Here is a 14,178-nt window from a genome sequence, read left to right as displayed (position 1 = left end):
ATCGCTCGGATTCAAAAGAGATACTTAATATTCTAAGAGATTAAACAATTTCAATAACTAGAAAAGGGAAACTTTCAGAACCGTTAACATGAATTACGTCTGTAAAATAAAACAAGGTTACATTATAATTTCGGCATCACTTGGGAGGTGATCCCCTTTACAGTTAAGACTTGAGATGTTATACGAATGCGAGTGATAATAGCTTAGAAGGTAATTAATTAAATGACAACCCACCTGAGTAACTATGTCCTACCACAAGTCGCTCAAAGAACCAGATGACGGAGTTCCCTTGGGTTGTGTCGACGCCACTGCAGCCGTTTCATACACACACCTGGTAGCAGGATTGAACAACACTAGTAGATCACACTAAAACAATAACTTACGCACTTGTGTCTCGAGCGGCTGAAACACGAAGTGGAGCGAGAGAGAGACGAAATTCCCAAGTGGGCGTACGAACAGAGATCTTCAAGGCTTCGTACTGGGTTAGATGTCTTCTTGGTATTCTGACATCGCACACGCTGGTCTTCTCTGGATAGAGTCAAAAGTCGTAGTGTGTGACGAAGGGAAGAGTCAGGTCCACGTTAGAGCGGGTTTCGAGTGAAGAACGTCTCACCGGGAGTCTGGTCATCCACTAGACAGCAATGTTTCTGCGCCGATGAAGGCTTCCAATTTAGATTAGATATAAACCAAAAGAGAGAGAAAAACTGGCGAGATTCGGTTGAGGGTTAGTATTGTTGGAATGACGTGAAACAAAGTTCTAATTGAGAGAAGGTTTATTCATGACTCGTCTCAGTCTTTTAATTTGGTACAAAACAAGCGCTTCCGGCATGGGATCGTAATTGAACTAAGAGGCAATTTAGTAATACTGTGATACGATCAAGGAAGCCGTTGGTTCCAAACAGATGAGTTAATGGATAATCGAAGGTGTTTAACACGAGTCAGTCTTAGTGATGTACAGCACACAGAACGTGGAGTGAAAATCTCGGTGAAATAACTGAACACTGTTATGCGGAGAGAGAATAACACACACTCAGTCGTTCTTTTAGTTGAGAAAGATAGTATCTCAACACAGTTACCACTAGGATGTAAATCCCGACGTTTAGGGTGTAGTTAGTCGGTACGGCAACTATACTGGACGAAAAGAACTTCAATGACAGAAGATGCACGAGACATCGAAGAAAGCAAGTTCAAGGGCGGTCTCGATGTGAGGTAAGAGTTTAGTCTCCCGGACGAAGTACGGTTGAAGAGACTCTTACAATTTTCGTCCTAGCGCTTGGAGATCGGAGAGCACAAGTATTCGTTGCGAACGTCCAAGGCGCTAAATAGAGAATAATCCAAAGGGTAGCAGACGGGTGTCTGCTCCCTGGGGGACTTCTCCGTCTCCTCGACGATCAAAAGGTCAGCGATTAAGAATAACCCGAATATTTCGAATAATTCCCCTTTATAGAGGGAAGTAAGCCCGTTTTGTTCCAAGTGTTATCTCTTTCACACGGCACAGGATAGTGACGGGTGAAAATAGAGGGGTCCGTAGGCGGAGATAGTTTCTTTCCTGATTGGCTTTATATTATCTATCAAACGAATTTGGGTTTCTGCATTTGCGTAGAGGTGGTACAAAGGCGTAACCAAAGACTTCCTTTTGACATAATATCAAATTTATTATAATACGCTGATGACTCTAAAGGTTATGAACCAGTGAACCCTAGTGAACCCATGCTTACAACAGCGCAGCTGGTAATACAAAACTGGAATTTACAATGACAGTTACAATTTCCTATAAGTTTGTAGACACATTAAGAGTTTAGATAACATTTTAAAAGTTTAAAAGATCAAACTTGCAAGTGTACGCTGGAAGTAGTAACTTCCTCACTATGACAATTTAAATGGCTAAGAATTTGGAAAACATAGACAGTAATGGAATTTATTACACGGCTTGTATGGTAGAATCTCTGGACATTCACAGTTAATGTCAACGTTAGAAAATATAACAATGATATGAAGTTAACCTTTGTAAAATGTAAGGCAGGAATACTCATTAAGCGTAGAACGGTGTTATCTACTTTGTTTTTAATACACTTTAATAAATCTACTTGGGTTCTCTGAACTGTCTCTGGGGAAGAGAACTCATATTCGTTTGGTATCTCCGGGCAAAGGTTACGGAGAGTGTTTATCTGCAGAAGGGATGTGGAGTCAGACACAGACAAAAAGAAACTAACAGAAAGAAAAATAAAGATTGACTGGGACATCTTCGCTCCCATATGCTGTTTTCGTCTTTCCTTGTTTTAAGAATTTTATAAAAAATAAAAATATATATATACAACTTGTTCCAGCAATTGTAATTATGCAAGGATGTATTAGTGGAGCGTTGCAAAAATTGGGATCGGAAATTTGCACGCTACAGTATGAATAAATCTAAATTTCGCCCCCTTTTGAGCTTCGGTCAAGTTGTGGGGGATTCAGTAGCTTGAAAGTTTTCGTACGTTCAGTTGACCATGCAAAATCGTATGTATTGCTTTTATGTCACTTTAAGGTTGCTTGAATGTCACGGTATGACATATACCGATCTCTCTCAATCATTTCACACTACTGGCAACAACAGACGTGGATGGACGACCTTTACGAAATTCATCACTGAGAAATGTGCAGCCACGCTAGAATTTGGAGAAACAATTGGATGGTGTTTTATTCCTAAAAGCCAAATGAAGTCGCTTGATGCATTAGTTCGGTGTTGAGCCACATTGAAATCATTAAAAAATAATTACCCAAAAGTTCATGAGAAACTTCCATTTCTCACTTAAAACTATTTCTTCAAATTGCTGTCAAAAATAAACGAATAACTTTAAACAAACATTCAAAAATAATTTAAACAGAAATGTCTACTCTTCCGAATTTTATAATAGCGGAGCATTAGCGCCACTTTTAGTAATAATTTGCAGAAACTTTTTCAGCAGTCCTCGCCCAGTTAACCATTTTCATATTCATTTAGCTTATTTGCTTTATTTTCGTATGCTAGAAAGTAATAAAATAAAGTAACCAAGTGTTGTAGGGAATCCGGCTTACCATTTTAATTTTCATCTAATTCGTTTGCTTTATTTTAATGTGCTCGGTGGTGAAGCATAGTATTAGGGCTAGATCACCTCGTTAATTTTCGTTTAATTTTTTTTTCTTTCTTTATATTATAGTGCTCTTAAGTTATACAAGGTATTACAAAAATTTGTTACCAAACTTATAAAGCTTCTGAGGTACCGTTTCGTTTTTAAATCCTGCTGTGAGCTACCAACCAAATGAACTACTAACTTTTTTTAATCTTATATTAATCAAGGAATTAATTTTACAGGAATCAAAGTTAGCCAACCGGAGCGTTAACGCGATCTACCGAAAATGTCCCTGCGAGCTAGTAGTAGCTCGCGATCGACGGTTTGACAATCACTGATTTAAAGTATCGTCTAAAGTTATTAAAATGATCATAGAGTGTGATATGCTGGTTAAAATTGGGCATAAGGAAAGATAGGGCGGCCAAATTAGAATTTTTTTTTTAGTTAATTACTTGGTTAGTCAGTCAATGTAGTTAAGACGTCTTCCGATCAAGCTAGATCACGAAGTTACATTGGAAAGTTAAGCCTGAACTTAACACTTAATAATAATAATAATAATAATAATAAAAAAAAGTATGGCTATATTAAGCTTGTAAATAAAGTTTGGTAAGAATTGCTTTTCCTTTGAATATTGACAGACACTGACAGTACTTATTTTCGTATAAAACCAAGCAAATGTGTCGTTAAAGACAGTCATTGTTGTTCAGAATCTTCATAACAATATTACTAGGTAGCATGTTTATGTGCATGTTGTAGAGTGAGGAAGAAGATGGTTATTAAACAAAGGCCATATTACTAATGCAGTGTGTTCAGGAAAAATTTGTTACAGCAGCTACTTTTTTTATTATTTATTTAATGATGCGTTTTTGATTTGTTTTTTTCGTTACAGTGAAATCTCTGAATAACGAATTCCAATAGGACATAATTATTTGTCCGTAATGAGAGATTACACGAATGTAGATTACTCACAGCTCATGTGGGGGTAATTGTATGCAATATACAGTAAATACATTTGTTGTAAATGTACAATAGGCCAATATCAAAGTTCTATACTCGATGTTTGAAGTACTGAGGGAATGAGGGAGAAATTTTCTTTTGTAAAGAACAAGTGACGCTGGGGGTATCCTTATATGGGCATGTATTGCAAAATGGCTCAAGTACTAGTCGTATGTTTATAAAAGTCCGTTAATTTGCTTACTGACTATTAAAAATAAAATTAACCCAATAAAAACATGCAACGTTATTACTAAATAGTGAAGGTGTAGACAGAACCAACTACTCATGACAACTTGGGAATTTTTTGAGGAAAATTCTACAGTAGTTACCTATCTGTGATCTTACGGACACTAATTTCCGATCAGAATTTACTTGTAACTGCTGGATCAATTCAAGAGGTAATTGAAGATTTATTGTCAAAATGCAGAAAGTATTTTCTTTGCTAAATTTGTATAAGCTTAGAATAATTTCAGTCCGTTTCCGTAAAATGAAGTTCTCTCCCGTGATAATTGTCAGGCCAAAAGAAGTTCGTTCGTATTAGAGTGTCCGTTAAGGAAGGTTTCATTGTATTATTATTATTGCATTTATGTCATCAATATAAATTCGTTTAACTTCATATTGAAAGCTTTTCTTTGTCAAGAGTTCAAGTTATATGCTGTTTCTTTTCCCCTTCGCACTTGAGACAAATCCAAGTGTTTAATTCGCCTCAGTTAATAAATGTAAGCCTGTGCATAACTTTATTTTTTTGATAATATACATTTCTCATGGACACTTACTTTTCCTGTTTAGTGGAATAATATATTGAAGATAAGGTTGTTACCTTAAATGAGGAACTTTCATTTTTAAAATCAGAGTGAAGTAGAATCACTTTAATCTTTTTTTTTAAATCTTTAATTAACTTTCACTTCGCTGGATTGGACGTGTTGATGAGGATGACCTAGGTCCCTCCTAAATCACCTGATTTAACGACCTGTAACTTCTTCCTTTGGGGGTATATTAAGGACCTTGTTTACGTACCCCCATTACCACAATCATTAATCGAGCTCAGAAAACACACCGACGCGCAATGCAGATCAGTAATAGGACGAGGCCACAAAATAGGTGAACGAAGTCGACTACCGTGTGGTCGTGCGTTATGTAAATAAAGGGGCACATATAGAACATTTGTAGAGGGTCCAGAAAACTTGGTGAGTTTGCTGTATTTTCATATATCTCTCATATTTTTACGTGTAATACTTTTGAAAACGAAGGAGTCTTTTATATATATATATATATATATATATATATATATATATATATATATATATATATATATATATTGAGAGAGAGAGAGAGAGATAGTATTTTCTGGTTCACTACAAAATATTCGGTGAATCCGAAATTTAATTTGATTCCGTTTCTCATTGTTAATTATTTTATTTATTTATTTTTTAGATTCTGAGCTTTTTGAAAAAGAAGAAAAGACATTTTGTTAACAGTCAAATTCGAAGAAACATGCGAGTCTACTCACAAAGAACAAGTGATTTGTTCCCGTACTTGGATCATTCAAAGTACAACAGCGTAGAACAGGCATCACCTACAAATGCAGAAGTAGTAGTTGATAGTGTTGTGGAGGGCGCATCTTCAAATGCTGATCCGATTAGTTGTATTGGTATTGATAGTGATGATGAATGCGAACTTTCCGAAGATGATTCAACAAGTGATACTGAATCGGCTGCGAATTCGGAGGGTAGCCCAGAAGGGTTGGACGGTGAAGACGAAGACAGTGAAGAATTTACAGAGGGAGCTAAACAAATTATGGGTTTTGATTTGAGTGATGTGTCTGAAACAGACCTTCTTGCTATTAACGGAAAGCCACTCCCAGAATGGTTTATGAAGTCATACCGTAAAGGAAATTTTCCGCCCCTATTCATTGACATTCTGACACGACAAACATGTATGTTGGTCCCACAGGTAGAGGAGTTTTCTCTCCCAAGTGCTCATGAAATTAGTTTACAAATTCTAAGAGTGATTTATGGTTTACTACTGCGCAATGATGACCCTAAAAGAAAACGTCTGAAGTGTACCTACTTAACGCGGTGTGGTTGTCATGTCAAAACATTTTATCTCAAACCAACCTTTGAATTACCAGTGTTTGGACAATTTCCAACGTTGGAAAAATTAGATAGTATCTCATTGAGTGATAAGCAGAAACTGTTATTTGAAGTCCTAGAAATAAGTATAACCGATAGAGGTTTTTTAGACTCCTTGCCTGATGAGTGGAGATTATACATGAGTTGTGTCCTCTTTTGGTGTAGACATGCACAACCACAGATTACCAATTGCCATGTTATCACTGTTCTTTTGTGCATAATAGCGTTGAGTATAATAGATCATTATGTAGGCATGTATCGAACAAAGCATAGTTTTATGAAGGAAAAAGGTGACGAAGTGAACTCAATACAGGAACGGAGAAGAACTGGAAATCCTGTACACACCACCGCTGGAGAGCATGCAAATGGAAGTGTTAAAACTGCTGTTGAAAATGTAACCAAGGAGGATTGCTTGATGCTGGTGAACTTGTTTCTTCCGTTTCATCATCTCGATGAAACGTTAAGACGTAGTACTAAAACATATTCAGTAGAATACGTACATTGTTTTGCTCAGTTACAATCTTGTCTGCAGGCTGCAATGTATGTAAATGCATTGCTTAATTTCCCAGTACCTCAATGTAAAGTGTCACACTTATTTAGTGGAACATTTGCGTATAATATGTTGAAGAATTTGAAACAAAGATCTGATGCCAGTATTTACGTTGAGAACATGATGAAACCAGGACCATCGGTGTATGGTGTATACAAGCTACTTGAAACCCAAGTTCTATCATTATTACCTGATTTGTCTATCGTACATAAACCTAAAAGACGAAGAAAGAAGAAAATCGTGAGCGAGAAGAGCACAGATGATGAAAAGCCAACGAAACAAACTACGAGAAGACAAAAAGTAACTGTTCGAGATGTAAATAATAGGTTTTCTGTTCTTACGATTGTCTCGACTAGTGAAACTTCAGATACTGAAGATGACAACGGTGGCGATGTGCAATGAAGACCTTAGAATTTGCTATTTATTTTGGAAGGTTCATATGTAACAAAATAATGAAGTGCTAATAATGGTTCTGTAAGTATAGGAAGAAACAAATTTGGGTAAGCCAATATTTCTTCAACAATAAATATATTAGAAGTGGGTAGAAGTAGTTGAATCGTGTTTAAAATTTCTGAAGGTGTGGGTATTTTCGTGAAAGTAACGTAATATGTTTACGTTTCGAAAACGTTACGATCTCTTCGTCCTAGTATCAACAATGCTTTAATTTTTAAAATCATTAATGGTTACTTCCATGAAAGCTTAGTTATTTACGACTTCAGTATCAAAGCATTACTTGTAAGAGAAACTCGATCTGCCTTGTATCGTCTTAGACTTTACCTTGTATTATCGTAGACTGTGCGCGCTAGGAGAAAGTGTTTAATGTTCAACATGTGTGCCGTAAACAGAATTGCCAGTTAACACACTTCTGCATGTTATTCACAGGAACTAATTACATTACATAAAATGATAGTATATTTAGGGTACCCATCGTCTATATAGTCCTGGTGGCTTAATGATGAAATTTTCACTTCTGGTACGAAGGGTCCCTAGTTCGATCCTTGGTCATGTGAGCTTATAATGGACAACATCGTGTCCGTGGGTTTTCTCGAGATTCTCTCCTTTCCTTCCACATTCTCATTACTCGGAACGCCAAGATCGGATTATTGTTGATCCATGTATATTTCTGTTAAATAAATGAGTTTTTTCAGAATAGATGTCACAACTGTACATCTTGCAATATTTTAGATAGTACAAGACGCAAACTATAGGTCTGGTGAGTAGTCGATGTTAGGTACTCTGGAAAAGAAAACTCATTTCTTACGAGAAATATTCAGTAGGTGTCTTGGCACGTTCGGGGCCACGCCCGTGCCGGATTAGCGATTTTGTCAGATTATCGAACGTCAGTGTAGTTTTAACGGGAATGCCAAGTATAAATCACTCTAGATAAAAATACAAACAATTAAAACATACTTTATTTGTTTATGCATATTTTGAATTTATGCAGACGTTATAAATATCTTACTAGACGAAAGATTTCATCATTTGAAGGATCAATATTGAAATAATGCATTATGAAGTTTCTGTTTCACGTTTTTCGAGACAGATAACTATCTCTGGTTGCATTTAATGATCTCGTGCTGGGCTTCGAGAATATTTTACACTACAATACATTGTATATACACAGTTGTTATATTGTAGAAGCTGATGTGTAAACCGCCTGAAAAGAAATTGTACTGGAATGGAAACAAAATAGTCAATGATAAACACTGAGCGAACTATAGACATGGGCAGCGCAATGACACGATCTGGCGATCAGGATCAAGATATGCCTGATTCTACCCGAAAACTCGAGCGGTTCGATCGATGCCGAATTTCACAGTGTGCCGAACCATAGAATGCCGGATTATATAGCGCTTACTGTACAAAACCGACCCCATCTTGGCGTTGTGAAGATGAATGGTTCACTTTCATTACCCGTCCTTCCTTAAAGGAAATAACCATGGGACTTAAAACTAGACTTTCATTTATTTTTTCCCAAATTCTTCTACTGAAAAACAGTCACTTCTGAACTGAATCCTGTGATTCTGACTTATAATCCCTTTTGATATAGTTTTCCTCGTGTAGTATATAATTTTGTAAAAAGAAGAATGTAGTTGCTAAAGGGTTTAAAATGTTTCAACTAATTTGCTTTTACCCAAGTCTCAGTGTCGCATTTTACGTCAGGAACGCTGCTCATTTGTAGGCACCCCAGGCTTAAGATTGTATTGAAAACAACATGACACTTACATATTCAACACAGTCCACACTAAAGCCTTATACTAGAGTCGGGTGATAAAGAAAGGATATATCAATTATTTTCATTTTCATAGTAGACATAATGGAAACACATCAGATGTAAGTTTCGCAAACACTGATGATAATTGTGATAAAAATAGGGAGAAAATTAGAATCTCTCCTAGCGCGCACATTTTGTAAATGGACAGCTTCAAACAGGAGTGGACCAACCCACATTCCGAAGTTTACAATCAAATTTCAACAGTGATGAACATTTGTAGACGTATAACTTGGAACATGCTTATGCCTTTCAATAACTATCTATGCATTATATATTATTGTTATTTATTTTCAGTCCTTTCAAATAAAATCGACATTTCTTCATCCAGTGGTGATAGGAACTTGATTATTCAATTTTTGGGGTTGATCCATTTTTCCTTAACGCTGTCCGTATATAAACTAACAATGGTGCTAATTAATTAATTTCAAATGTATACTACAATTGACAATATTAATGTATATATAATAATGAAATAAATGAATATACAAGAAACTAGCGTAAATTTTAGTAACAACTGTGCTACATGAATAATGATTTTTTTTAAAACCTTAGATACATTATTCTTGTGACCTTCACTGTGTCTACTTAGTTACTGTGGTAGGTATTAGGGTCACTATGTACCTAGATATAAAATCATCTTTTCTTTTGCAGGTTTCGATATATTTTTTTAACTTTTGAAATAGAATATGGATGATTGCTTTTTAGTTCCACCATTATGCACCGCGGCTAAGGAAGATGCTGTTAATGATAAATAAAATAGTGGATAACTATCCATTACGTCTCTGGAACTTATTCGATTATTAAAAACCTTTCTGACTGATTCTGATATATTTTTTTAAAAACTGACATAAAATGTAGTAGTCTCAACAGCTTAGCGTTGCGTTCCATAAACTTTTAATCTCTGTTAAGTTGTTAAAACTGTTACACATTATTTCAGCTTTAAGAAACAAATATATTACTCTGGTCATTTTTTTTATATATATATATATATATAATCGAAATAGTGGAATGAAGAAAATAGGAGGAAATAGGAAAGTCTGAGAATACCACGTATATGATGTTTAATATGGAAGATATATCGATCCCGAATATAATAGGCATGAAATAGGTGCGAATAAATATAGTGTTTCACCGAACCACTAGGTAAGGTTGTCTTTAACATCAGTGTACACGGACTTCCCGCTAACTATAAACTAATGAAATACGACATTGTTATTTGATTCTGATTTTAGAAGTGATAATTTATGGTTGTGGTGGCATTAATCTTGATATCATTAGAACGAAGGCATCGTTTGGCTTGGCTGAGCATGGAAGACTATAATGAAGCATAGAGGAAGATGGTGTTCAGAGTACACGTGACTCATAAAACGAACATTGACAAATGTGAATTACCTAACGATAACATTGGATGATTTTAAACAGATGCAAGTGATGTTACCTTAAGCGTCCTCCCTTATACGAGGGTAACTCAATATATAAGTCGCGAATGTGCACAAGGACCTGTTTACGGTAAGATGTTTTTCCAGGAAAGCCGTTTACAACTGAGTGCAACATTTCAAGCGTGGTTGAGCCGGTGTCAGTGATAGTGGTCGTCTCAGTCGTCCCGACAGAATTTCACAGTGACGTTACTGTGAGGAAAGTTGAAGACATAATCTGGGCAATTGACAAGATGACTTTATAGTAGAATTGCTGCTCATAAGGAACAGCATACATCATTTTGCTTGACAAATTTAATTTTCACAAAGTGTGTGCACGATGTATTCTCCATAAGCTCACTAATCGACACAAAGAAACTAGAATAACCCTGTCGTTACATCTCGTAAGGTACGTAAGAAAAGGTAGTGAACTACATCGTCACTCCTGACGAAATCATCAGTTTCAACCGGAAACAAGCGCAGTATGGAATGGAAACATCTCTCATCACCCAAAAAGAAGAAGTTTAAAGTCACCCAGTTATCACGGAAGGTGATGGTTACCATCTTTTGGGACAGCCAAGGCATCCTATTCGTGAAATTTCCGCACCTCGGTCACTGTCAATGAAGCTACATATTGCCGAACCCTGACGAAGTTACAGTTAGCCATTTTCAGGAAACATTCGGGTGCTTTGAGAGTTGAATAATACTGTTAGTTCACAAGCTCGTCCACACGTTGCCTCACTACGGTCCTTAGGTTGGGAACGACAGCAACATCCGTCATACAGTCCGAGTTGGCACTGTCGGACTTTCATCTTTTCGGATCACTGAAAAGTCCATAAAGAAGACCAGCCGACTACTACAACAACTACGAACATTCTTTGGTGCTGGCTTCGAGGAACTCATGAAACACTGGGACAAGTGCCTACATGTACTTGATGATTAACGTGGAGAAATAAACTCACTTTTATCAGGCATTTCTTTACTTTTCTTTCTATATCATTTTGTGACTTACGTGTTGACTTACGCTCGTATAAAGTGGTGTGACAAACTGATGCTGATTAATTGGTTACATTGTGAGCTTCCCTCTGATTTACTGAAAGATGGACAGCCAAGTACAAAAGATGGAAATGGGAACACTGTGTGCTATAGAAAAACCTTCCTTCTTAACTTTACGATCTTTCTAAATAAGCAGAAATAGCATTGACACAAAACGTAGTCACTGTCAGTAACATTGATATGTATGTTTCTGTTACTTTTCAAGTTAGAAAAACATTTTATGATACACTAAACATACTAAAGGTTCCAATTTTGTTATATACGTTGTACGTCCAACTTCTTGAGTAAACTTACTAAAATGTGCAAAGCAGGAATTCAGTACTAAACTTTCTCTGCGTCTGCCGTTTGAAATCGGAAAAAGGACAAAAAGAAAAATCAGTGGTGTTGATACTGTCTAACTTGCTTAATATTAACGATCCATCGATGAGTTTCTTAAAACAATGATTAATTTTCATCTATAGTATTCTGATCTAAGTGTAATTTCAAAACTTCTCAGGAGCTACTCATACTGGCGTGAGTTCAGAAAAAAATTACTAATGCAATCCAGAGTGAAACAATGGCTTCCAAACCCATTTCTAGATGTAAAGCTTAATTTTAAAAAAGCAAGTTAAAAGTCTTCAATGCGAATTCTGTAGAGTAGTTAAGAGAAAAGCCATTTTCCTCAACGACACAAAATCTTGTGGTTCTTATTTCTCCGTTACATTTTGTGTCATTTCTTAAGAGAAAGGGGACATTTTTACAAAAAAAAAAAAAAAAAAAAAGAAAAAGAAAAAGAAAAAAGAAAAGAAAGAAAAGGCTTGAAACAAAAGCCTCTTCATTCAAATCAGGATTCCATTCCATCTCCACGCCGCCTCTTTTTTTTTTTTTTTTTTTTTTTTTTTTTTTTTTTTTTTAAAGGGGGAGTCTTTTTGGTTATGGAATTTTTGGAATTGTGAACTTGCAGTTCACACGTCATCCATTAAAGATTTGATAAGTTTTTGTTTTAAGACTGTGATCTTGAAGTTCCGACCATTCAAGTTGACACACAAGATTTGATATGTTTTTTTAAGACAACAGTACGAGCCGAGTTAAACTCCTTGTGTGAGTGCTAATTAACGACCTCAATGTATATATAAATGAATAAATGATGAAAATACCTGTAGTCTGCAAAATGTCAGATGCATGAGGAAGTAACATTGAGGATGACGTGTGCAGCGGCTGGCCGTTGTTAGTAGTGTTGATTATCATCGGTAGTAGGAATATACGGAGACAGGTTGCATGGCAGACCCCCATATAACTAAATCTGCCATAGGCACCAACGGTCGCCATATCCGCAAGAGTAATCCATCGATCCACATTCACGTTCGGTCATAGCAGCCACATTACGGAGAAATTAAGAATTGCCCCGATGAGCCATTGTTCACCTGGTTCCATGTGCTTCATGTTCGTGGCGTTTCTGATCAACTTTCTGCATGATGTGACCGAGCGTGGATATGGCTCGTATAACACATTTCTCTTGCAGATCTTGCTGTAGTGACCATTGGCGTCTATGATCGATTTTGAATGTAGCGTGCCTGTCATATGGTATCTGTAACCTAAACCCCATCATATAGGGTAGGTAGCGTCCTTTTTAGCACCGAGGCCATGTAAGACATAGACCTATAGCTTGATGTAGGATTCAAATCTCCCGATGGAAATCGAACTCTGGTTTGCCGCACTGAAGACACGTACGGTAACAATATACGTACGTAGGGAGGGAATAGAAAGCGACTGCGACTAAAGTGACTACTTAAATCAGTATCTGACTAGCCTATTGTGACAATCACAACCCGACGCAAGTTTCATAACATTCTGGGCGGGTATTCAGGTTATGAAACAACGTTTAGGCTGATTTTTTTTAACGAATTGTTCTTTACTTTCTCTCTTGTTAAATCAAGAACTTAATTTATCGTTTCTTTCTACTTTACGTACAAGTATATTATAAGCTTAAATTTTTTCCTGTATATTATTGTATTAAATTTGTCTATATATGCATTTTTTTTTTAAATCGGAGCTCGATTCTTGGTTCTTCCATCTATTTTGTAAAGTGCTTTCAAAACTAGACATAAATTGACAGCCCAGAAACACGTGCAGATTTGTTTTGAAGAAGGGACTCCACGTCACGTAGTTATTGCGGTCATTCAGCGAAGGTCGAATCATAAACTTCCTTGTAGCAACAGTGGGTGGAGGGTTATCCTCACAACAAACCAAGGACCAAACGTGCTCTGTGGACTACAATCGGGTATTTTCTATCTGAAAGGTAGTGTCTGTAGAAAAGATTGCTCCCTTTGTATAAGAAACATAGTTTCTCCCAATTGTGTTGGGCAGATTCGACAGGTACCCACTATGCTAAATCTGCGGTAAACTGATACATTAAATACAGGAATGATTTTGTTGATCAATATATGAACTCACCCTACTGCCTACAACTTCGACCAATTGAACGATATTGGGCAATTGTAAAGAATATTTTCAAACGATTGTAAAGGTATCCGAAACATAACTGAATTCATGAACCGCCGGTCTCAGATCTCGAAAATGAATTACAGATACTGTGAAGAAGTTTACGGGTGTTGTCCGACGAGTTTCGTTTATTCATCACCATCAGACATGAACTGTAATTATTTTTTTCTTGTCCTTGTAT

The 14,178-nt window shown here is 36.5% G+C and overlaps 1 protein-coding gene across 1 annotated transcript in view; it reads left to right on the top strand.

Annotated features, from left to right (window-relative positions):
* ast (single-strand DNA endonuclease protein asteroid) overlaps positions 1 to 9,865 on the top strand; it is a 29,034-nt gene extending 19,169 nt beyond the window's left edge. Inside the window, exon 3 of the mRNA XM_081757324.1 lies at positions 5,523 to 9,865. Coding sequence (XP_081613450.1) covers positions 5,523 to 7,172 — 1,650 coding nt within the window. The 3' untranslated portion in view covers positions 7,173 to 9,865. The remainder of the gene's footprint in view (positions 1 to 5,522) is intronic.
* The last annotated feature ends 4,313 nt before the right edge of the window (positions 9,866 to 14,178 follow it).

Source organism: Thermobia domestica, chromosome 1 (assembly GCF_964235325.1).
Source record: "Thermobia domestica chromosome 1, izTheDome1.hap1.1, whole genome shotgun sequence".
NCBI lineage: Eukaryota > Metazoa > Arthropoda > Insecta > Zygentoma > Lepismatidae > Thermobia > Thermobia domestica.
Note: the sequence above shows the minus strand (reverse complement) of the source record. Positions and strands in the feature narration are given on the sequence as shown.